The sequence below is a fragment of the Sitophilus oryzae genome, unplaced genomic scaffold (genome assembly GCF_002938485.1).
Source record: "Sitophilus oryzae breed Bouriz unplaced genomic scaffold, Soryzae_2.0 scaffold_1440_pilon_pilon, whole genome shotgun sequence".
NCBI classification, from domain to species: Eukaryota; Metazoa; Arthropoda; class Insecta; order Coleoptera; family Curculionidae; genus Sitophilus; species Sitophilus oryzae.
In genome coordinates, this window is record NW_022146105.1 from 4,173,265 (window position 1) to 4,199,825 (window position 26,561).

The following is a 26,561-nucleotide window of genomic DNA, read 5'->3' on the forward strand; positions in this document are numbered from 1 at the left end:
GGTTTGAATATTTCCATGAAGTGTCGTGAGTACGTTACCGTCTCGATGAAAAAAGTTTTTAAGAAAGTTAAAATTCTGCCGGTGATGAAAACCCGAAGAAGAAGTACCACGGTATCTATAATAACTTTCGCACTTTCTGTTAACTTAATTATATTACAGAATATGTTATCTGCATAAATATGTTTCGTCCTTTTCTTTTTTCTGCCAATCACCAACAAAAAAAAAGTTTCAATAAAGTTTCTTTGTATCTATCTGATTATTTTTTAAAATTATATTTTTTATATTTTCCTGCATAGTTTCTTTTTTTCTGTGTTCTTATCGGATGTGATTGATTGCATTATAAGAATATTTTTTTTATTTTATTTTTCTACACAGCTTTCGCTTTATAGAACTTTTTCGAGAATTTTCCTACAGTTTTTTTAACTACCTGAGATTGTTTATTTGTTTCTCTGTGTACTGGATTTGATTTTTCTATTTTTTTTTTATTTAAAAGGTTTTTGATCTACCAAGAGAAGACCAAAGATTTTTTTTCAATGTTCATAGAAAGTTTTATATATAAGATTCTACTTTTTAGCCTTTCTAGGCACTTAAGAGTAAAAAATCTTTTTGAACTACTGAAAAGAAAAACCAATTTTTTCTATGCCCCTATAGAGTTATTGACATTTGATATAGAAATAATATGATGATCTATTCTAATGAAGCTGTAAAAATATATAATTTTTGAAGTTCATATATCCGCTTATATTATTTATTTTTAATTTGAATATAAATAAGCGTAGTTTATTCAGGCCATTTTTAACAAATATGCAAATAAAGTGCATTGTGAACCATACAGGGATACATTTAATGTTTATTTTTTGACATCTATAACCCAGCAGTGTCTATTTTAACAACGCATTTGAAGTCGCATTCAATTTGAAGCACTTTTTACAGTACAGACACAGACATAAATTGATAAGTAACATTTTTTTTTCATTTGGTAATAATCTTCTAATAGGTTTATATTTTTTATGTCAATTTTTATCCAATACGTCCATCATTTTGATCTCTAGCGTTTTTTTGCTTTTATTAAGTCTGACATTCTAAGTTCGTTTTATTAAATTAATTTTCTTGTTCATTTTTGATTTGTCAAAACAAATTACTTGTTGTGTATTGCATGATTAGGTTAGTAAATATTGATATTAGTCTTGAATTGTTTTCTATATTTCTCCCATGGTCGTAGTTAGCAAATATTTTAATATTGATTTATATTTAATAAAATAACAAAGAATATACAGGGTCCAGCAATAGTGCGTCGGGCATCTGTGGCTCCTAGAATAAAAAACTTAGGAATTTTGTATAAGTGCAAACCTAAAGTATGTACTAGAATGAGAATGAACTTCTACAGAGTGGCTGGAAAAAGTGTGAGTGGATCGGGATAATTTTTTTTAAATGGAACACCCTGTATATTATTGCATCTTTGGCTTCCGTTCTTATCACTTTATATAATATATTTTTTCGGCCTTTTTTAAAAAAATTATTAAAAATGTAAGAAATGTCCTGAAATCCAAACTATACTAGGTGTTTATCATAGTTGGTCTGTACTTATTTTCCTATAAATATCGTAATCATAAACCACACAGGGTGTTCAAAATTCTATGCCAAACTTCTAAATATGTAATATGATATTACGAATATCCGCAATACCGTTAAAAAGTTAGAAATACTTTAAATACAAAAAATGTTAATTTTTTAATTCTCCACCTAATAATCCTTCTAATCCTCCAGGAATAATATACAGGGTGTTCCATTAAAAAAAACAAGAAAAACTATTTGATATTTTAGAAAGTTTGGCATATAAATTGGACACCCTGTATGGTTTAAGACTACTATATTTATAGGAAAGTAAGTACAAACCATCTATAGTAAATACCTAGTATAGTTTTGATTTCAGGACATTTCTTGTATTTTTAATAATTTTTTTAATATAGGTTGAAAAAAAAAATTATATACTTAGTAATATCTATCGAAACTATCAAAACATATTTAATAATATCTTAGGATTATATATAAAGTGATGAGAACGGAAGCCAAAAATGCAACAATATACAGGGTGTTCCATTTAAAACGATCAGCCCGATCAACTCACACTTTTTTGAGCCACCCTGTAGAAGTAAAAATATTTTCCTGAAATACATCCTAGTACATACTTTAGGTTTGCACTTATACTATATCATAGGAATATAAATTCCTATGCTTTTTTAGGTTATTCTGGGAGCTACTGATGCCCGACGCATTATTGCCGGGCACTGTATAAATAGATACGTTTTTTGGTATTAACAATCAATCTGGTATTTTGTAAATCTGGCTTTATTAATTTCAAATAGATATTGAAATAGCAAACGTTATTTTTATATTTGTTCAATTGCCTCTGGTCCAATAATCCGGATTTCATATAAATTCTTATACTTTCATCTAATGAAAACTGACTATTTCATTTAATTTTGATCAAATTATTTTTTTTCAATTACTAAATGCTTTGTTTGAGTATTTATTTTGTTTATTAGAACGGACCTTTAAATTTGATGGGAAAAATATACATCTAGGAACAAAATTAAAGCAATCTGGAATATTTATTTAAGATCGTATGGTGTGATTTATGTGTTCTATAAAATCCACAATAAAACACGTTTTATCACATTGAAGAACCAATTTTCTCAAGTTCCGAAAAAATAGAGGATCTTTAATAAATGTTTGGTTTATCCATGATTTTATATTTATGACTATATCGTAAAATTCTTTACAGCCAGAATTGTGATATTTCATCTGGTGAGATGAAAGAACCAGCTTACACAAACAAATGTTGTACTTTGTATTCCAGTGTTTTTAATTATTATTTTTGAAAACGGAGAAAGATGCCCGATTTTAATACTCTTTTTCTGGGCTTTAAACCATTTCGCTACTAGAAATTAAAAAATTTCGTACATACCGGGTGCGGTTCAAAAGTCACACCTATAACTTTTTCATTTCATTACAGAACGAACATTTAAAATTCAAAAGTTGTAGTCATTTCCGGTGAAACAGGAAGTGGCCGAAAACAATTGAATACGTCAATCATTCCTAATTTATGTCATATACTAACATACCAAATCTCGTTTTTTATCTGAAAAAATAAAAAGGGATGAACCACGTTTGAGACGCACCCGGTATATGTAAAATATAAATCAAAATTTTACAAAGCTATTTGTCCGTTTACGATTTAAAATTTACAGCCTATTAAATATTGATTTTATTTGAGGATATATTTTTTATACCTTTTTATTACAGAATCTTGTATATTGTCACTGCACCTATAATATTCTTTATAGCAAATTTTAGGGCATATAAAAATTTATACATTATTTTTTATATTTATTAATCTAAAATTTTAAATACAGTAATGTAGTAAAATAGTCTGGTGTGTTAGGAGAGCAATTAATAATTTACACTAGGCTTCCAATAAAAATCTCTGAAGCAAGAAAAAAGGATAAGCCTCAATTAAATGCTATCCACTTATTTGCTACTTGTAATTAATCTTTGTACTGTTAGCAGGAACAGTCGGTGTATTTCTGTTTAACTTTAACCAACTCGTGTAGAAGTATTTTTGAAGGGTTTAAGTTAAAGTCGGATTTAACAAGCGTCACTTAAACTCATAAACAAGCGTCACTTAACTCATGTCACTTAAACTCAAGCGTCACTTAAACTCATGTCACTGTCACTCATAATCATTGATTTTTAACATAATTGCTTTACTTAATCCGTTTTATATTTTTTACTATCATTTTTACGTACTAAATCAGTGTTCCAAGAACTTTCTAAAGCACCATGTATTTATAATTTATATACACCACTGTATTTATCTATTAAATTAGTATATGCTTTATACTAATTTAATAAATAAATTCAGTGGAAGTTTTTTTGAGTTCTATTCTAATATAGGCAGAGGGTTGGGTAGGTAGAAAATTTTATATTTTCTACACCAACTAATTTTTTACATTTTTTACACCTCCAAACGTAGAAAATTAGTTTGGTACATTGTAAGCCTTTTTTGAGTTTATATTTATTTCAAATACTTCAGTCACAACGATTAGTACAAGAAATATACTATATCTCTAATTGTTATTTATTATTTAACAAATGGATAGTATATAGTATGTCAAAAAAAGGCTTAACTATTAATTTTCATATTATTTTAAATTGATATGTACAACGGGAGGATGCGTGACAATGACTGTTGTGTCATTATAATTCACAGACATGTATTTTCTGTCATTTTCTAGAAGTCGTCTGACGAAATCTTCCTTTATCTGTTACACACTATAGTCGAAGTTTACAGTAAAAGTTTTCAATAGTAAGATCAAAGTTTACAGAATAATTCTATGTAATTATGTGAACTTCTGTGTAAGACTTTTCTGTACGGTCTTCAGAATAAACAGAAAAAAATATTCTAATAGTGTTCAGATAGATTACTGTCTCTTATCTCCAGGGAGTGACAGACTACCGTCACAGAATAGAGAGATACCGCGCGCACACATATTACAGTTTTAACACTTATAGAATTTAAAGAAAATAGAAAGGAAGAAACCTCTACAGTGAAAAAAACCGCTTTAAATATACAAAATTAATTTTGTACCTGTTCTCACATTTTTATACATTTTCTACGTAGCGTAGAAAATTAATTTTCTACGCGTCTTTACCCAACCCTGAATATAGGATATTTAGTCATTTTATGGTACAATTACTATTAAAGATATGTAAGACTTTCGACGGTATTTTTCCATATCGAGCGTCTGGCCGAGAAACCTTTAAAAACATATTAAATTTTATTCTTATAAAAATTAGAATTTTCAATTTTTTTTTCGACTTGTATTGATTTTTTACCGAAATTGGATCATTTTATCATCCATCTACCAATCATAGTGACGTTTTTTGTTGTTTTTTTCAGTTTGTCAGACTGGAGGGGCACGTGCCTTCTTCGGCATCTCCTCCAGACACAGGGACAGCTACACTGGCTCCCAGTAGTTCGAGCCCAGATATGGATGACGTCAGTAGTAAGAGGCAAGCTACAAGGTAATTAAAAATATATATGGATTATATTTGTTTTTTTTTTTTTCGAAAAATTGATCTTTTTTAAGCGTCCTTGTATAGGTCCGGGCTTAAAAATCACTCGTAGTCAAGGTGGTCCGAATTGTATTCGGGAAACTTTGGCAGTATATTCTGCAGATAAAAATAAATAAAAAAGTTCTTATAAATTTATGTCCTAAAATGCTTCGTTTCGGAGATACAGGGTGTAGAAGTTTCATTTTTATTTTTTTTTTCAAATAATTTCTCAGCTAACGCCGATATTTTTATGAAAATTGGTGTTTCGGTATTTTTTGACATGGGAAGTTCGATTTTGATGTTAGTGACTCCTACTTGTAGGGGGCACCACCACAGAATATACACCATACAGAAGCGACAAAGAGCTTTGAATAGCATTGGTCAAATGGGAACTAATTGCGTGACGTCACGTTTGACATCCGTGCGCCTTGAACAGCATTTCACACTGAAAGAAAATTGTTAGATTTTAATAGAAAACGATGAAAGGCAGGTTTATTTAGTTTTTAAAAACTAGAGGGATTTACATCAGTATTTTTATTTAGAATTAAAAATAAATAAATAATTATGAAATATATTTTTTAGTCTTTTATGCATAATATCTAGAAATAATTATACCTGCGGTCGTGAATTTTTTTTGGTGTATAATTCTGTGACGTCACGTTTGACAGTTAACCAGCATTATCCCCTCCTAAAAATTTTGAAGCAAATCTCTTTGTCGCTTCTGTATGGTGTATATTTTGTGGCACCACCAACATATTTTTAGCTGTTTTGAGGAGTACTAACTTTTCGTCTGTAGCTGTATTACATTACTAAGTGAAAAAATATACATTTCCGTCATTTTTTTACGTAAAAAATGTCTCTTGGTAAGAGGTTCTATGTACGAGTAATGGTTCTCAAGATATTTGGAATGGAAATACTCAATACATGTTATAATTGACAAAAATTATGCATGTTGACTGGATTGTTAAAGATTAAAAAAAAAGTTCCCAACTTTATAATTTCAGTGAAATAACTATCTAGTCAACATGTATATTTTTCCGTACTTTTTTGTAAAAAAGTACGGAAATGTTTACTTTTTTACTCAGTAGTTTTATACAGGTACGTTAAAAAAAAGATGTAGGGTGCTTCCTACAAGAAGTTATATTGATATCGAAATCAAATTTCTCATGTCAAAAAACACCCAGACACCAATTTGCATCCAAATATCGACGTTGGTTCAGAATTATTTAGAAAAGACCTCATTAAAAATAGAATTTCTACACCCTGTATCTCCGAAACGAAGCATTTTAGGACTAGTTATCTGCAGAACATGCTGCCGAAGTATCCCGAATAAATTCGAACCACCCTGTATATTGTATAAAGTCTAATTTTTGAAAGAACTTTAGAATCACCCCTCCTATTAAATGTAAATCTTTTACGTGACCCTAAAAATAATTTTAATAAATAATAAATTGGGATCTCAGCAGAATACCTGGAGGACCATGGATGGATACGTCGTTTTTTTTTTAAACGGGGACTTGAGTTTGAGACAACTTTATTATACTATAATGACATCTTTTGAGAGTTTTTTCGGAAAGAATTTGTAATAAGATATGCCGAAGTTCAAAGACTTCCGAAACGAGACAAAAAGCCAGGACAAGGGGAAGTTTACAGGAATATTTTAATAAACAAGTTGTTATATAATATAAAGAGTACCCTGGAGGGTACGTAACATGTAATGATATTCGAAATTGAAATATTGCCATAGGCCATATTTGTGTATGTACTTATTTTCCGTTTTTAAGACAAACAATTTTGAAAACAACGTGATAGCAGCGACATAAATTTCAATCTTTCGTTCAAATATAAACGCTGGGGATAAAAAGGACGACCATTTTCTTGACATATTTAGAAATGGTCTTGTCAAACCGATTTTTGAAATGCTGGACACATACTAAAGCTCTATCTACACATAACGTTTTACCTGTCAGTCTTATAGGATGTGGAATGAGTGGAAGGGGGGTTAATCACCACGAATTTAAGGACCTATTTTGTCCCCTTAATATAATTCATCATACAGTCTATAACTCATCATACAGGGTGGTCCGAGCTGCATTCCGGAAACTTCGGTATCATATTCTGCAGATAATAATCATGGTACAAAGAATACAAGGTATGATCGATAGCGGCTCCAATTTCGTTCAGTTCGCGCATACCACCTGTGACGTCACTAGGAAAATGAGGAATAAATAAAAAATAAAGAAAGTTGACAGGAGATCTGCATTTTTGAGGTTATGGCTCTGGTTATGGTTAAGAATTGTTTATTTTTAAGACTTTTTAGTTCGTTTAATTTAATAATTACTAAAACCAGCAGTTCCAAAAATATATTTAAAAATAATAATTATCTATTAACATGGATTTGGACGATAGGTAAGAATACTGAATTTATTTCTATATTCGGTATAAAATTGTTTATTAGGTTTTTAGTTTGCGATGTTTATGGTAAATAATTTTCATTTTCATTGCCTCTGAATTCACATGAGGACAGAGTTGAGGATATCTATGGAAAAGTAACCACAAGAGGAATTGTTACATCATTTAAAAAATATTGGGAAGTTTATTGTTTCCCATCGAAAAGTAGAAAATGCCAATGCAGATGAACGTATTGTAATTGTGATAGAAGTAATTCTAAGGGTGAAGTTTATTATAATTAGTGGAAGTAATACCAAGGGTGAAGTTTATTATAATTAGTGACCTCTGCTTCTTTTTATATGTAGAAGTTTCTGGTTTTGAGAATAAATCGGTTGAACGACACCCAAAATTTAAAGGAAGTATTTGCATACCCAGAATATGCCCATCAAGGATTATATAGCTCAAATTTCCTTTAATGGTAGGCAATTATTCAATGCAAATTAACTTTTTAAGTGACTAAAATATTAAATAGTTTACAATATGGTATATCACTAAAAATATATTACTTTTAGGTACAATTAGGGCCCGATACATTTCAAAAAGTAGAATATTATTTTATATTAAATGAGGTATTGTACTAACAATCAATTTATATTAATAACGGAGATTAAAAAATAACAGAATAAATAGTTCTTTTTATACTACAAAAATAAACTATAGAATACAACAGTATTTAAAAAAAATAAATAAAAAAGTGATGTTCCGGTCGAGATTCGAACTCCGGTCTCTCGCTTCCTAGCCCGACTCCTTATGCACTGCTCCACAGTAACTTGCTTAGCGATAATTCAATGACGGTATATAAACAAAAAAAACAGGTTTATAACAATATCTTGACGATTTGAAGTGGCGCGCGGAGCGTGCTGACCAATAGCGCCTGTTATCACCTGTGACGTAGCGACCAACCTGCGCAATATCATACCTTGTATTCTTTGTACCATGGATAATAATAAGTAAAAAAGTTTGTATAAATTAAATGTATGTCCTAAAATGCTTAGATTCGTAGATATAGGGAGTTGAAGTTTCATTTTTATTTCGATTTTTTCCAAATAATTTCTGAAGTAACGTCAATATTTAAATGAATATTGGTGTTTTTTGACAGATTGACAGAAACTGGAAGTTTTTTGACAGATTTTGATGTCAATATGACTCCTATTTGTAGAGGGTGCCACCTACATGTGTTTTAACTGGTTTGAAAAGTTATAAACTTATGTATAAAACAACTGAGTAAAAAATATACATTTACGACGTTTTTTACGTAAAAAAAGTCTCTTGGTAAAAATCGCTACGACTAATGGTTCTCTAGATATTTGGAATCGAAATTATCAATACCTGCCATCGACATAAATTAAACATGTTGACTAAATAGTTATTAGACTGAAATCATAATTTTTTTTTGTTTTTGGGCCAAAAGTTCAACAGAAACTATTATCATTTTTTCGAAGAAAAATTTATGATTAATTTAAAAAAAAATAAAAAGTTCCCAAATTTATCATTTCAGTCAAATAACTATCTACTCAACATAAGTTTATTTTTTGTCACTAATGACATGTATTGACTATTTCCATTCTAAATATCTTGAGAACGGTTGCTCGTAGAGATTTTTACCAAGAGACATTTTTTACATAAAAAATCGCGGAAATCTATATTTTTTCACTCGGTAGTTTTATACAGGTACGGACGAAAAGTTATTACTCTTCAAAACTGTTAAAACACATGTAGGTGGCGCCCCTACAAATAGGAGTCATAATGACATCAAAATCATATTTCTCATGTTAAAAACTCCTAGACACCAATTTTCATCCAAATATTAACGTCACTTCAGAAATTATTTGGAAACAATCGAAATAAAAATGAAACTTCTACACCCTGTATCTCCGAAACTAAGCATTTTAAGACATACATTTATACGACGTTTTTTACTTATTTTTATGTGCAGAATATGCTGCCGAAGTTTCCGGAATACAGTTCTGACCACCCTGTATACAGGGTGAGTTTCCTACGTTGTTCTCTATGGGTTTCTCGGAAACTACTGGAGATAGAGACTCGGTTAAATGGGGAAAGAATTGCAGTTTTATGGGGTCATAAATATGCGCCTTTCAGATTTTTCAAAAAGTTCATGGCTTACTAGATATTTCGAAAAAAACAAATTTCGGCTATTTTAAAAATTGCCCCTAACTCCATTATGAGCTATTTTAGACAAAAAGTTTTCAGATAAAAGTTGTAGATAATTACATCCTTTATGAGACTGTGCCCTCCGTTTTCTTCTAAAGCCTGTCATTTTCGACATATGACACAAACATATGTTTTTTTTTAAATGAAAACCATAGTTGGCCATGACTTCATAAAAAGCGTCATTTTTTAAGCTTTTCAGCGATATAAGCTATAATATGTTTTCTTCGAAAAATTACAGAGTTATAGCCAATTCTTATCACTTTTAAACAATTTCACTTAGTTAGCCATGGAAACAAGTTTAATCGTCTTTGCTCTCGGAAATGTGCTGTCACATCCAAATTTTGTAAATTAAAATAAACAAAAATTGTAAATATGAATTTTTCAAATGAAGAAAAGCGTGTAGATACTCCCCCATCAATAGAGTGGTTCCAACATGACTTTTATTACGACCCCAATAAAGAATACCATGCAATCCAATTGAAATTAATCAAGAAAGATCAGAATTGGCTATAACTGAATGTAACTTTTCTTACATGTCTTGAAACCCGTTCTCTAAAAAACGTAACATTCACCGGTTCACGTATCGTCGAAAATGTATGGTCAAGAAAAGTTGAACCAATAATCCTACACGCTTTTCTGCATTTGAAAAATTAATTTTTACAATTTTTGCTTATTTTAATTTACAAAGTTTGGATGACAGCTTCACATTTCCGAGAGCAAAGACGATTAAACTTGTTTCCATGGCTAACTAAGTGAAATTGTTTAAAAATTATAAGAATTGACTATAACTCAGTAATTTTTCGAAGAAAACATATTTTAGCTTATATCGCTGAAAAGCTTAAAAAATGGCGCTTTTTATGAAGTCATGGCCAACTATGGTTTCCATTTAAAAAAATATATGTTTGTGTCATATGTCAAAAATGACAGGCTTTCGACGAAAACGGAGGGCACAGTCTCATTAGGGATGTGATTATCTACAACTTTTATCTGAAAACTTTTAGTCTAAAACAGCTTATAATGGAGTTAGGGACAATTTTTAAAATAGCCGAAATTTGTTTTTTTCGAAATATCTAGTAAGCCATGAACTTTTTCAAAAATCTGAAAGGGGCATATTTATAACCCCACAAAACTGCAATTCTTTTCCCATTTAACCGGCTCTCTATCTCCAGTAGTTTCCGAGATACCCATAGAGAACACATCGTAGGAAACTCACCCTGTATAGGAGGATAAGGTTAGGTTATTTTTTCTCCTCCAACGACAGGGTCTCGCATCTGCTAGAGGAAGACCTGTCAGCCTTACATGTTCTATTACCTAATAACAATGTCATTTTCCTTTGGAAATTGCTAAACTAGTGTTGTAACTAAACTATCAAGTACTCCTGTTTTATGCTTTTTGTTCGATAATATGTTATTCGATTTTTAAAACACCGATTGTTATTTTCAACAAATGTATCTATCTACATCAGATAATAGCCTTTTTTTTGGAAAAAAAAAACATTTTAAGGGGTTCCGTCGGTAAACTTGCTTGTGATAGCATTTCCTGCTACATCCATTTTGTCATGACACAACAGTTTTTATTTTTCCCGACGTCTTCGAAAAAAAATAATTTAACCTCCACAAAGCCGGAAAGGAACATCCAATTCGAAATTATTCTGGATAATACAGAAAAAACGAACAGATCCAAGGCCGTTTGTACGTAATTTGGAGCCCGTTTGTATTTATTTCACTGAATGGGCCGTATTTTGTACTTAGAAGATAAAAAGACGTCAGAAAAACTATTGGGAGTGTCTAAGAATCATTTTTCCAGAAATCTCTGGAAGAGAATTAAAAAAAAATAAATTACAATTTGAAATTAATCTATTTCATGGACTTTGAAGCAGTATAGTATTTTTATTTTTATTAAACCTCTGGTTAAAGCATAGATTGCCTATTATCACTTTACTAATCCTTCGTAAAGTTCTAACTATTATTATTAAGATTTTAGAGAACTATTCAGGCACGTTTCACTATGTGGGTGTTGATAATTTTAAAGTTTTAGTTTGTGAAATTTTTCTATATAAACTCTGTTGATTTTCTTAGAATCGCTTCATTCATTTTAATCGTTTTTTTTTTACTTTTTCTAACTCACATTGAAACTACTAATAAAATCTGTCGTTTCTAGCAATCGATCAGACTCAAATTAAAACCATTGTGTCAAGTGATTTTTAATAAATATTTAATAACAATTGCAGACGGAAATATTGTAGTAATTTTATTTAAAAATATGCAGAGACGGTTTATATTAAACATACGACCGATGTATACTGCTGACGCAAGTAATAAAGAGTGGTTTATTGTAAAAGTTAAAAAAATAAATAGCGCTTTCGACATTTTTAGAACGAATCTTCGAAATACTTCGATAGTTTTCAGTGAACATGTAATAACCACAATTTTCTATAAACTTTTTTTGGCAAAAAAATAGCATGGGTGTGTTTCTGGGGTCGAACTATACTACCAGTTAAAATACTTGCACTTATTTCTAGGTATAGTTGGGGCACCCTGTATAGTTTTTGTCTTCAGGCATTAGAAAAAAATAGGTATGAGAGTTAAACAGCAATCTATTATGTTTTGTAAACTATTTTAAAACTTATATACAGCTGGAATAAGCTTGTTATTAAAAGTGAATTGGTTTAGAAAAGTCGAAAAAAATGTTTTGTATCTACGTGAACGCATTGTTCTCCAAAAACAACGAAAAAATAAACAACAAAAGCAGCATTACGTACCTACTAATGCCCATTGAAATATGTGGCAAGAGAGCCGATAAAAATCATTAAGATAAAAAGAATTTTTCACACATTACGTATTTTAAAACTGGCCACTTAAAGGAATTTTCTAATTTTTTTTATTTTTTACGTTAGTGTTTCCATTTTGGTACAGCGAATTGTAACTATTTTATTTTCTAAATAATTATGGATATATTATTTGATATTGTTGATGGGTAAGATAGCCTATACAACGAAGTGTGTTAATTATTTTACGGAGTAGCATTTGTAATTATATTTTTTTTCTAGGGTATTCAAGAAGAGCTCACCCAATGGAAAGGTAAGAATTTTTTAATTTATTATATTATAACGTCAAAATGAAGCTATAAAATGTAATTATTAATTTGTATATTGCATATTTTAGTTAATATCTATCAGCAATCGTTTATTAATTAATTTTCAAGCAACAGTTAATATAAAATTTAATGTCGATTTTAATTTACGTTTTCCAGAAAAAAAATGATGTTTTGGTTAATGTCTCCTGCATACATTTTGAATTTGATGGTGTATTTTGCATCACCGTCGGTTAAATTTTGTATTGTTTAAAGATTTCCTGTCGATATTTATCACATTAGAATTCAAGGTCGGATATTGTGCAATATTTTTGAATAGGTGTTTGCGAAGAGCATAGTTTAAAATTGAAATAAGGCCTTAATACATTTTTTAACATAAATATTTTTTTATATATTTCTTACATTTTAAATGAGCCTTCTAAATTTTTCTCATGGAAATCATAAAAACCCTGGAAATGGCTTAATATTTTTAGGATAGCTTTGTGCAAATAGTTTTTCTCTAAGAAAAATATGTTTTTAATAATATATAAAAATAGATTGTGTGCAAAAATATCTTGTTTTGCTAGTATTTTTATAAAGGTCAAAAAGAGTTTTTAATTTTAAATAATCTATTGTTAAATATGCATATTTGGTTTGAAGTATAATCCCATGCAAATAAGAAATCTTCTTTATATTTAAGTGATTTTTTTAATTTTTTATTCATGATAAACCGGGATTGGAGCGGGGACTAGAGATGGGATTTTTTGGATATATCGATAACTATCTGCAATCGATATATAATAGATGACTTCAAAATTATCGATATATCGACATTGTCGATTCGACAACTACATACATACTACTGCCCTTACTCGCTGACGAGTATTTGACACGCATCAGAAGATGGTCACGCAAGGCGTTTTCTTTCATGAGCCTTTCTGTGACTGAAAAGCCCAATACGTGATGTTATTTGTCTACCGCACTCCGGACATTCAAAAATCTCATTGTTTTGTTGCCTCTTAACTTTTTGGTTCTCGCTGTTAACTGAGTTTACAATTCTTCTCCATTGAGTTCTATTGTGAGCTGCTACTTCCCACTCATTCTGCACATTAATCCCCTTTAAGTTTTCGTGGAAAATGTCCTTGTACCTTTTGAGTTGTCCACCTGGCCTCCTCTTACCGTCTACAAGCTCACCGTAAAGCAGTGATTTTGGTATGCGGTTTTCTTGCATTCTGCATACGTGACCAGCCCATCTTAGTCGGGATTTTGTAACCATGACTTCAATACTCTCGCAGTTAGCTTTTTCAAGAACCGATACGTTTGAGACGTGATGGAACCATTTGATTCTTAAGAGTTGTCTAAGGTGTCTCTGTTGCAGCTTTTTTAATGCGTTCATGTGTCGGCGGTACGGCACCCAGGTTTCGCTCCCATATAACATAGTGGGGATTATTATTGCTCGGTACACTGCAAGTTTCGTTTTTGTGCTCAGGTCATGGTTGTAAAAAACCCTGTCTTTTAATTTCCAGAATGCTCTTGAAGCGCTGCTAATCCTGTGCTGAATTTCAGAGTCGATATTGGCCTTTTCCGAAATCAAACTGCCGAGATAATTAATTCCGCTACATATTCCAGTAGTTCTTCTCCGATTTTTATAGCATTGTTGTGATCTTCCGGGGGAGTGCACATGATTTTAGTTTTGTCGATGTTTAGCTTAAGGCCCAAAGCCTCGTATGCCCAGGTATATGTGTTCAACATTTCTTGTAATTGCTGTACAGTTTTTGCAACTAGAGCGCAATCGACAACTATTATAGATTCGACAACTATTGATGTATTGATAGCTTTGAAAAAAAGATTAAGGCCTTCCTTAGTATAATGCTATTCAGATTTCCATAAGTATCAGTTATTGGTATATCGATAATTATCGATATTATATTAAATAAGATATAGAACATTTTCATTTTTCCTTAAAATTTCATTATCTCATCAAAAACTATCCATGCGTTGAATAACAATAGATGATTTCAAATTCGCTTCATTATTGATACCTATAGGTATAAAATATATATTGATAGATGAATTGCGACGACTTATCGATAGGCAAACATCCATTGTCGCCCATTCCTAGCGGTGACACGGATTTGAAATCAAACTACACCTTTGAATTTTACCCCGATCGATGAGATGACTTTTTAACTTCATTTCCTCGCCTGAAAAATGTTGCGAATTTCAAAAACTTGATATTATTTTCCTCATATTTTTCCTTGCCCCAAATCAAGACTAAATTATATTAGAAAATTAGAACTCTGATGGGGCCATTCATATATTTATAGGTCCTGTGGAAGTTAAAATTTATGAAGCCTACTTAATAAACTGAAATTTAAATCAGCGTTGCTGGTAACTCTGTTACCTATCGGAGTGAAATCCAGTTAACATCGTACTGCATTTCAGCGTATATCCGTTTTAATATAATTGGGATATCATATTGCGTTTGAGTTTTTTGAATTTAAGGCCATGCCTCATTTAGTACGTTTATTATTGCTTAACGATAAATGTTCAATTAATGTTTTTAATTATAATAGTTATGAATAAAATGCATCAGCTTTTTAGTTTAAACATTTCTGGATTGTTAAAAAGACTTATAATCAATTGGGCCAGTTTTTCCCAAATTCATTTCTGTTTACATTAGTAGCTTGTTATTAGCATAGTACAAACAATGTCTTATCTAGTGTTTTGCAATACAAACGCAGAATAAACAGATTACCTATTATTTGCCATAGATTAATACCAACTACATAACTAGATAAACAGGCATCTGCCCAGTCTCATATGTACCAATTTATTATCTATGAATTCTTTAAGAAAACTATTTTATCCTTGTAAAAAAGTGGGGCACAGTATGTCTGCTTACACTATATTTAAACTGGTATTTTTAAAAGGCGGAAACCTCGCAAGGAAGTCTTTTCGTAGATAAAACATAATCCCCATGTTTCTTTGAGAAAAAAATGTTTCTAAAGAAAATGATATTCTTTTCTAGCAAATGGAAACATCCTATTTGAAAGATTTATTATTGAAGATTTTCTACTAAAATATGACAGTGGTATTATATTCTCTGTATCACAGATAAAGATTCCTTTACTTTAAAATAGCTCAATAAAACTTCCACAAAGAAAGTACAACAAAAGTGTGAGTATTTAAAAAAAACAGGACTGTTCTTCAATCTGGAGGTCTACAAATTCACCCTGTACAAGAAGAAAATATACAGGAAGTGATTACAAGAGCATAATATAACGTTATATATTGATTATAACTGTTCACATACGAACAATGAGTGTTTAATTCAGACATATTATAGCAATTGTATGAAACAAATCAGATATTGCGCAATTATTGAGCTCAGCCACTCTGCGTTACCTCGGAACTTTATTGATATTAATTAAAAACATTTAGAAATAGAAGAAGCAGTTATTAGACTACTGTAAGAAAGTAATTAAGTCGTTTTGAAATTTAATTACGTTAAAGTTTGTTTTGACTTTGATATTTACAGATTCCTGCAATTTCACCCCGAAACTATATTTCTCGTTTTCAATTATTGCGCTTTTAGAACAACCGTAGAAGTTTTGAAAAAATAATTACTTTATTTTTTGCCATCAAAAATGTAAAAAGTTATTTAATTAAAAGATGATTCTCTATAAACAGTTCGGGAGATGGGAGATTTTTGCTTGTGTTACCATTGCACTTCTTGTTCAACATCAGATTTATTAATCTTCATAATAACGTTTACTTTTCCTAGTTAACCTATAAATGAATAATACTTTCCATAGTCTGGATAAATTCACATTGGCATTATACCGAATAAGTAATAAGGCATATAAGTTGACCTTAACGAGAAAACTACAGCGGAAACTGTAAAAACTTTTGATATTCTAAAGTGAAATTCCTAATTTGAAACTTTCCGAACTAATTTCGAAGCAATTGTTAATTTCCCATGATGGCGTTCTCTGTATTTGTGCTGGAAAACATTTATTTGCTTGTGTTTTAAATTAATCGTAGCGGAAAAAAAGCTAGGCTTTCCATAGTCAGATTATTGTTTGTTTTACTTAAACGTAAAATTTATTATTCCATTAGGTAGGCATTTTACGTTTACATTGCCTTTGGGAAGAGCAAATTGTTTAAACATATTTTTTCATCAGAAGTTCATGTTTATTCTCGGAAGTCAAATATTTTCGATGGGTAGCAATCTTTTGATGAACAATCAGCAATTTACCTCGTAATTGCATATTATATATTTATCAAAAGTTTCAATGATATTAAATAAATAACATTTTTTAACCATTAAAAACATCTTAAAGATATATATCTCTAGCTATACATTACATATGGTTCGGCAATAGTGCGTCAGGCACGTAGGATTTTGTATAAGTGCAAACCTAAAGTATGTATTAGGATATATTTCAGGACTGAGGAAATTATTTTAACTTCTACAGGGTAGCTAAAAAAAAGTGTGAGTGGTTCAGAATAATTATTTTTAAATGGAACACCCTGTAGATTATTGCTTTACATGATCCTAACATATTATTAAATATGTTTTGATAGTTTCAGAAATATTAATAAATAAATTAAAAAATAATTTTCAGTCTTTTTAAAAAAGTTTTTTTATTTTAGGAGCTACAGAAACCCAACGCACCATTGCCGGACCCTGTATAAATGTGTTTTTAGAAACTTTATTCAGGCTTGACTGTGAAATGATTGGAGGTGCTTCTTTCTTTTACACTTCGTCAAAAGAGAGGGATGTTTTATAAGTTTCAAATTTTGAATATTTCACTGAGCTGGACTGTTCTATACAAAGAGATAATCCGACCCAAAAGTTCACTAAATTTTCGTCCCAAGAACGATAGGGGCCTCACATGTAAAAAAGATCTAATCTTGACAGGAGTTTTTCAATTTTTTTTCAATATGTCCTGATAAATTTTAATATTTAATAAGAATATGTTGTTTCTATGTTTACAGCTTTGGAACTATATTTTATTTGTATTCAAATGTAATTCAAATTCGTGCGGCGACAGACAAATGCAATAATTGTAACAATTGTCTGTTTTGTACCCTGCAAATGCAATAATATGTCTAAATTAAACAGCTATTGTTACTAAGAGAACACATTTAATCGATTTATTATAACATACGTAATGAACTAAAACGCCGGCCTGTAATATATTTCCGTTTAATTTGTTTTACAATTAAACCACAAATTCTGTTTGCAGTGCATTGCGCATCATAGTGATAATTTAACCAACACCTGTTTTTTTTATTATGAAACTGCTAATAATATAGCTTATATTATTCATTATCTCGTATAATATTGGTTTATGACAGGATAAAAATTGTGCTATACATCAGAAAAAAGGCATTATTAAAAATGAACTATTTTTTATTTAGAATATTAAAAGCGCAGTAATAGCACAGATTATAAACTTTGTTTTTTCTTTATTGTTTTTCGTGGTTCCAATTTTCGGAATCGGGCACTAGTTAGGTGACTAGTTTGCACACATAGCACGCCCACTTATGGCCTCTAAAATTGTGCACAGCGGCTAACGGCACAGTTATTAGAGAGATATCGGAAAACCGAATAGCGTCATCCAGTATTTACGCGTATCTTATCATGGTTAGGGTATGCGCGAGTCAACGCAACACCCGCTAATAACGGTACCGCCTGACGTAATTTGCGGATCAATTACACCAAGCGCTCTTTTTAAATAACCTCTGATAACGTTTAAAAATTGCTTAAATGGGCATGTGCGGGTATTTGACAACCTGAGCCGGCCGGCGAGATCTTTTATTTTAGGTTATGTTTGAATTGTTTTGAATTATTGCTTTAGTTTTATTAGGTAATTTGATATTTAAGTAGCTGGGATTAGTTTTAATTAAATAAATATGGCCCAAAATATGGATTCCATCTCTTCCAATACTAAAGAACCTATAAAGAGTCTTAGGTTTACAGCAGATGACGACTTAGCCCTTCTAAGAGAATTTGTTGCTTGTTGTCCTAAACCCATTGGCAGACGTTGAACAATAAAGCACTGGAAATAAGCACTTTAGCCCTTTGGTTTTAAAATACCTAGTAAACAAAACAATTTCAAAGTTTAAATTCAAAGTTAGGTTAAGTTTAAATAGCAGACGCGACGCGATCAGAATTCTTTCCGATCCGATAACTATAAATAAAGAGAGTTAATACCACCTCACGTAAAGGAAATAACACCTGGCCTTATTAACGTCCATGCACGCTATTCGGTTTAGCGATATTTCTCTATTACGCTGTTTATTGTTATTTTACGCAAGTTTATTTTTGCGCACAGGAAATTTGACTCGTTTGCACATCGTCATAAAAAACAATTTTCGTACCACGAATTAGGGACAAGATTTTTATCTGTATACTTATAGGATACCTAATCTGTGGTAAAAGTATCGATAAAGGTACTGATTACTGATTAAACTCGAGAAGTCCTTCATTTAAATATTGAAATCTCAATTTCGATGCTATCGGGATTTGGAATGACAATTTCGATTTTGAAATGAGATCAAATTTGACTTGCTGTTACACCTAAACATATTTCGATTACGTACATACTCGTAACTATGTAAAGTTTTTTCGAGAAACCTGGATTTAAATGTTGAATATCTACAGTCCTGATCAAAAAATCTCTTATTATAAATCTCACAGGAGTGCGCTTCTTAAAAAAATGTATGTGTGCCTATAGGATAGGCAGACAGGCTATGCCGAAATTGTCTTAAAAAGGAACCTTTCACACGAGATGTGTCGTTTTTTTCTTGTGTCAATTGCGGTTTTCTTGATACACGTATTCCTACCTCTATTCCCTTAAGTGTTCTTTTGAATAACAGAGAACTGATGCCCAAGGTAACATCACTCGCGTTTTGTATAAAAAAATATAACTTTGCATGGTAAATACGTCGTAAAGAAATTACTTCTTTAATTGAGTTTTTTTTTCAAGACGAAAATACATTTTTTCTAGTTGAGACAGGACTGAATATACAAGTGTACGAGGGATGTCTCTTAACAAAATTTCTATTCCGGTAAAGTAATTTCCATATTTATATTTATACCCCAATTTTCCAGGTTACATCTAACTGTGGTATTTGTGAAGGCTTTTTTCCTTCAAAATTTATGTATATTTTAAAACCAAAGCATCATGCGCCTTTTTATCTGGAAGCACATTTGACACTCAGGTTGTTTGTGAAATGCTTTTGGAAAAATTCAAATCTAATGCTTTTTTTCCCGGGGATTATGTAAATTGAGCTGAAATATTGTTTGTCCGTTGTACTAACCAAAAAGCAGAGAAATCTTTTCAAGTGAATCCGTTCCATTATGGATTTAACAATAAATATTGGAAGGTTTTGAAGCTGATAGAAAATTAGAGCAAATTATTCTGTACAAGGGTTGTTTGCTAAATAAACTTATTCTCTTCTTCTTTTCAGATAACAGTTTACTTAGGTAAAAGGGATTTTGTGGATCATATATCCCACGTGGATCCAATAGGTAAGGCCATCAATTTCTTTTAGAGAATCTATATAATTGGAAATCATTTTTTATAGATGGGGTAGTGTTAATAGACCCTGATTATGTAAAGGATCGGAAAGTATTTGGCCACGTATTGGCCGCATTTAGATATGGTAGAGAAGACTTGGACGTTTTGGGCCTGACTTTCAGGAAAGATTTGTACTTAGCATCTGAACAAATTTATCCCCAAAATAGCTCCAGCGCTCAAAATTCGCGACCATTAACAAGATTACAAGTAAATACCGGATTTATCTATCAAATAATATCTTCATATTTATATTTTTTTATTAATCTTAGGAACGACTTATAAAGAAATTAGGCGCAAATGCTTTCCCGTTTTATTTCGAGTTGCCACCTCATTGTCCAGCCTCTGTCACTCTTCAACCAGCTCCAGGGGATACCGGAAAACCTTGCGGTGTTGACTATGAACTTAAAGCGTTTGTGGGAGTTTCTCAAGAAGATAAACCTCATAAAAGAAACTCTGTCAGATTGGCAATACGCAAAATTATGTATGCTCCAAGTAAACAGGGAGAACAGCCGTCTGTAGAAGTTAGCAAGGAATTTATGATGAGCCCAAACAAACTGTATCTCGAGGCCTCCTTAGATAAAGAATTATATCACCACGGTGAAAATATCGCTGTCAACGTTCATATAGCCAACAATTCGAACCGTACCGTAAAGAAGATTAAGGTTTCAGTTAGACAATTCGCTGATATCTGTCTATTTTCCACAGCTCAATACAAATGTACCGTAGCAGAAACTGAAAGCGAGTAAGTCAAATAAATTAATTAAATTAATAACTATATTAAGTTTAAATATTTTATCGTGTGGTTCATCATGGGTTAGTCAGTTATCATATCATGTGTCATAATTCTGTTTCAATTCATATTTTCTTTTGGGCATTCCAGTACAGGTCGTTCAATACCTCAGGGTTACACTCTGAACAAAGTGTTCACGGTCAGACCACTTTTAGCTAATAATAAGGACAAAAGAGGTCTAGCCCTTGATGGCCAATTAAAACACGAAGATACCAATCTAGCCTCATCTACGATGTGAGTTTTTGGGTTTAAAAAGATTTTTCGTGGCTACATTTTTTTGTAATCCTCGTGTGAGTTTCGTGCATGGTTTTTGGAGAACTTGCAGTATTTGATCTTTGCCAAATGGGTATTAATATTGTAGGATTTTACTACGGCGATCTGATCCAGGGATGTCACAATTTAAATTCTTTTTAGATTGGTATTTAAATAAAAAAAACTTGGTAGTTGATAGATATAGACTAGGCTAGATAGTGTGCGTTTTTAAGTAAAACTAAAGTGTGTTTTGTGTGTTTTTTTGCTTTTGCATAGAGAGGGATGTCCTATAGGCCCTGGCTTCACATTGAGCAAAGTTTTCACCTTGACGCCATTATTGGCCAACAATAAGGATAAGTGGGGACTTGCCCTCGATGGCCAACTTAAACACGAAGACACTAATCTTGCGTCAAGCACTTTGTAAGTTTTTAATTAGCTTTACTTTCTTTGCCTTTAAATTCTGTAGGTCGGAAAAAATATTTTATTTGGACTACATATATCGACATAAAAAGATCGATATCGACAGACATCTCTCCTGAAAACATAAAAGTATAAAGTCCGATGTTCTCGAATATATGCTATCGAATGATGCTTTATTAAAAAAATTATCGTTGTTTTTAACATAATAAACAATAATTTCATCACAGATATACCTTAGAATAGGAGTAATAAAATTATTTTTTAATACTTATGTCGTAAAACTTTTAATAGTGACATGGTGGAAAGTGTCAGTAACTTAATTCCTGGATTTCCTGTATATTTTATTTTGTCTGTCTGAAGAACAGTTAGTGTTTTATATAGTATTAATTTCATTAAACAATCTAAAATATCTTTTAGACCTAATTTACGCATAAGACGCGCTTTTAGCAATATGTTTTATAACATCTGTCTAATTCAATAAAAAAAATCCTTATGTGGAGATGGTTTTTTTCTCTAAAAAAGTAATACTTAGTTTAAAATATGTTTGACGATCTGTTTAAAATTATTTAACCTCTATAGTGCCTGATTAATTAAATGCATGATACAATGCATGAAAGTAAAAATTATGGTTTTTATTATCATAAAAGTGTGTCTTAGTTAGGAAATTCTAGAGTAATATTAAATGTATCTATTAATGTCATAAGTTAAAACGAGTTTATCTTATGATATTTTATATTTTTTATGGAGATTAGAGAGTACGATTTTTTAGAGTTGCTGACCCTTCACAGCGAGAAAATTTGGGCATTATCGTCCAATATAAGGTCAAAGTAAAGCTTTGTCTTGGTGCTCTAGGCGGGTAAGGATTTAAAAAACTACGATTTCTATTTTTTTTTTATTTATTTTTTTTAAAGAGATTTGGTTGCGGAACTGCCGTTTATCTTGATGCATCCTAAACCGGAGGAGGAACTGATTCCACCCAGCGTTACTCCATCAAGAAGAGTCAGTAAAGATGGAGACAATGATGTTCCAGTAGACACTAACTTAATTCAACTTGATGCGTAAGGGACTTGTCTAAATAACATATGATTTTTTTATTCGCTGTGTCTAGAGAACCTCGTGATCTTAAAAATAATATATATTTGTTGGTTGTTTCTTTCAGGGATGAGAACAATTTACAAGATCACGACGATGACATAATTTTTGAAGATTTCGCTCGGTTAAGGCTCAAGGGTGGCGAGACAGATGCATGAGGATTAATCCAGGTATGGGCTGCCCATCCATTGCTACCTATATTTGACGTGTATGGAAGCTGCCACTAGGCAGTTCAAAAAAATAACGAAAATTTTGTCATCCCAGTATGTGTACCCTAGTCATTGGCTGTTACTCAGTCACAACCAAAAAAAAGCACTTATTATATGTTGAAACAATGTGACTTTATACGCTTCATACAGGGTGTCCCATATTTATATATATATATATTAGTTAAAATAAGGTGTCACGATCCAGAAATAAATGAACTTTGTCTCCTTGGATTATAGTTAAGGTAAGATTTAAATTTGGGACATTCAGTTTTAAGCTAATATCTTGTTTACGTTCTTCAGAGGACAAATAGTTCATAATTTTTGGACTTTTTAGGAAAAATATCATCTAAATAGACTACGCTTGGTTTATAGTGAGAAATATATATGAATTTTTTAATTCAATAGATAAATGATGTTGCACAAGAGTTTGTAAAGAAAAAGAAAAATACCTTAATATATCTATATTACATATTTATCTATTGCCAATATATATATTACAGGTTTCTAAAATATACCAAGCGAGGGCTAACTAATTATATTACTTCATTTCAATATTACCATTCAAGAATTTTATATTTATATAAACATACATATATATTTAACTTGGTAGCTCTATTTAACGTCAAAGCACCCACTTCAGCATTTAGGCTCAATCCACATTATCTAGCTATTGTTCAAATTTAATCTTCTGAAAATTGTTGGGCAAGAAGTAAATATCATGCATTTTTTGTTACTGGAAAGCTTGTCTCTGTTTAATTTAAAGATGCTGGATATTGTGGATAGCGTCATTTTATTTTTAAATTTAGAAGACTGAATCATAGATCAAGTATAAACCATCTAGGTTTTAGCTTAGGGCTGTGTCCAGTATAAGTTCAAACTCGACTATTTTAAATAAAGGGAAAACGGTGTATATCGTCACAGATTTGTTTTAAAATAAACTTTCTACTGGCCATAGTCGAATTTTCAGAAATATTTCCTGGTTAAAATCAACGAACTTCGTTATAATATTGTAAACATTGTACCTGGGAGGTAGATAGATTAGTATCTTATTACCAGATTACTTACTTGTGGTTTATTTTTGAAATTCGCAAAATTATTAACAGTGAAACAGGACCGTATCTAACAGAAACTTCGTTAAGAATCATATACAGATTTTTTTAATTTAATATTGATTTTGTCTAGCTCCCACCCTAAGATACGGCTTTGGGTTTAAAAGTTTATTTTTAAGGTTGTTTCTGCCTGTGTCAAATTCGTTAATTCGCAGTGACTGCGCTTCAACTTTATTTAATGAAATATAACTACATATTTTTTTCTAAAATCACAATAAGGTAACTGATAAGAGATGAAATCCTTTAAATCGAAACAAATAGTACAAAGTACTAACAGCATTAAGAGATGAATTTATCAGTATATAACCGTCACTCAACTACCAGTTAAGTCGTTTTTATTAACACAAAATTTGTTGGACGTAAGCAGCGTTTTTTGGCAGTAAAAACTGCTAAATACTAATAAAAGCGATATTGTTGTACAGTAAAAACAATCGTTCTTACTGTACAACAGTTTAACCCCATTTAATAATACGAGGGTTGTCTGTTATATTTTGCATTTAGTAGAAAAAAACAGTAGATAACTTTTAAACACTATTGTATTTCGAAGTATTCTCCGCGAAGAGAAATGCATATTTGCATTCCTTGGAACTAATTCTGAAAGCAGTTATCCTTCAAAATTGCGTTTTTGAAGGCGCAAACAGCCGATTGACGTTTATTTTCGGGGCCATATCGGTCTAAAATTTTGGCGTTAAGTTAATGACAGTTACTACATGCAAAATTCAAAAGACAACCCTCGTAGTATACCCGCCCATGGTACTCAATTATAAACAACCATTTTGTGAGGTAAATCATTCAATAATGTGAAAAACTTTTCAAACGCTCATTTGTATTAAAAATATCGTTTATTGAAAATTATTGCATTTATTGGTGATCTTTTATTAATCAGCATTTAACTGGGCCTGTATTGAATCTTGCACCGAAAATAAGAGGTCTTATAAAATAACTAATATACCTAGCTTGTAAGTACATAAAGCTTTTCTATTTCGAAATAGGTGCTTTGATAAAACTTAGAAGCAAACGGTCTGGTCATATTTTCCAATCCTTTTTCAAGACTTCATAACAAATAGAATCGTCCTGTGGATATATTTTTTTAAATTCTGACTAGAGAGATCTTATTACGAATCAATGAAATGTGATATTTCTCGTCCAATTAACATTTAGAAATCTCTATTTTGGGGAAAATGAAATTTGTGTAGATTTGAATCAGAATTTAAAGTAAGAGAGATACAAAAACATCTCATATAAACTCTAAAGTTATGAAGTTTTGGCTAAACTAAAAAGTACAGCTTTTGTAACGTCGGTTTTTAAAATTTTGTACTGAATTTTTTTACAAACATTTTTTATTACCTTTTTAATGCACTTTTATACTTAAAAACAGATACACTATAGTGGACAGTACTTTCTTATTAAAATATATTTTAGGGTGTTATTAATAATAATTCGAGGGTAATTGGTAAACTGCTGAATTGGGAGATCATTTTTGAAAATTTTTACGCCCGAATTGTTGAGTATTGTACGGTCTAATTATATAGAAAATTTTCGAAAGTTTGATTTTTTAACTTTGAATATCTTAGTATCTAATAAAGAAACAAGTAGTTAGGCGATATCATGAATAAGTCTGAGCAGGATAAGGAAGGGTAATTAATATAATAGGGAAATTACGTCGAATATCAATATATTCTCTTAGTTTGGGCATAACAAATTATCACAGCAGTTTATTTGAAAAAGCATTATACTTTAGGCAAAAAGGTTACGGTCCGTGCCTAAGGAAGAAATCAAGAAAAACTTTTACAAAAAGAATGTTATTAGTGTATGAGATATGAACAAAGAGTGTGTTATGATTTTAAAAGTTTCAGTTTTAGCAGAATACTTACAAACATTTATGTTTAAAAGATAACTCAAGAATATAATGTTACTCAACTTGTATTCTTCCATTTTCCTTGAAAACGATGAGATAATATGAATGTTTAATGGTTTGCTTAATAACAACACTCACTCTTAACAGTAGCGTAAAAATATCAAGAATTTTTGTCATTTCGAAAAAATTCTTTAAACAGATGTTAAAAAGAATATTTGACGTTTCTATGTATCCTTCAATCCATATAAGTAATTACTAGTCTTATATTTATAAGGGAAAGATGTTTCTTCACGCAAACTGTCAATTTGGATGTCCATTTTATAAGTTAGCCCTTTTTTAATTTATAGAAAATTGTTAGTATACTGATCGTACATATAGAAATTTTATTTATTATTTTTAATAATAAAATGTGTAATTATCCTG

At 30.9% G+C, this 26,561-nt stretch overlaps 1 protein-coding gene across 3 annotated transcripts; it reads left to right on the forward strand.

Annotated features, from left to right (window-relative positions):
• On the forward strand, nt 1-26,561 carry LOC115876845 (beta-arrestin-1-like). Of its 3 annotated transcripts, none has more exons than XM_030892838.1 (10): nt 1-111; nt 4,964-5,088; nt 12,791-12,821; nt 20,299-20,359; nt 20,416-20,615; nt 20,678-21,150; nt 21,289-21,432; nt 22,640-22,726; nt 22,782-22,928; nt 23,030-26,561. In XM_030892838.1, the coding sequence occupies exons 1-10, from the start codon at nt 16-18 to the stop codon at nt 23,118-23,120; spliced, it is 1,455 nt and encodes a 484-aa protein (XP_030748698.1). In that variant the 5' UTR covers nt 1-15; the 3' UTR covers nt 23,121-26,561. The 3 variants fall into 3 exon arrangements, with proteins under 3 accessions (XP_030748698.1, XP_030748697.1, XP_030748699.1); XM_030892837.1 differs by lacking the exon at nt 21,289-21,432 and adding an exon at nt 21,727-21,870; XM_030892839.1 differs by lacking the exon at nt 21,289-21,432.

Bases quoted from the DNA above. Each gene is read 5' to 3' on its own strand.
- LOC115876845 (XM_030892838.1), top strand. From the start codon at position 16: ATGAAGTGTCGTGAGTACGTTACCGTCTCGATGAAAAAAGTTTTTAAG. The intron at 20,360-20,415 runs GTAAGGCCATCA...CATTTTTTATAG, and splicing joins ATCCCACGTGGATCCAATAG to ATGGGGTAGTGTTAATAGAC. The intron at 22,929-23,029 runs GTAAGGGACTTG...TGTTTCTTTCAG, and splicing joins AACTTAATTCAACTTGATGC to GGATGAGAACAATTTACAAG.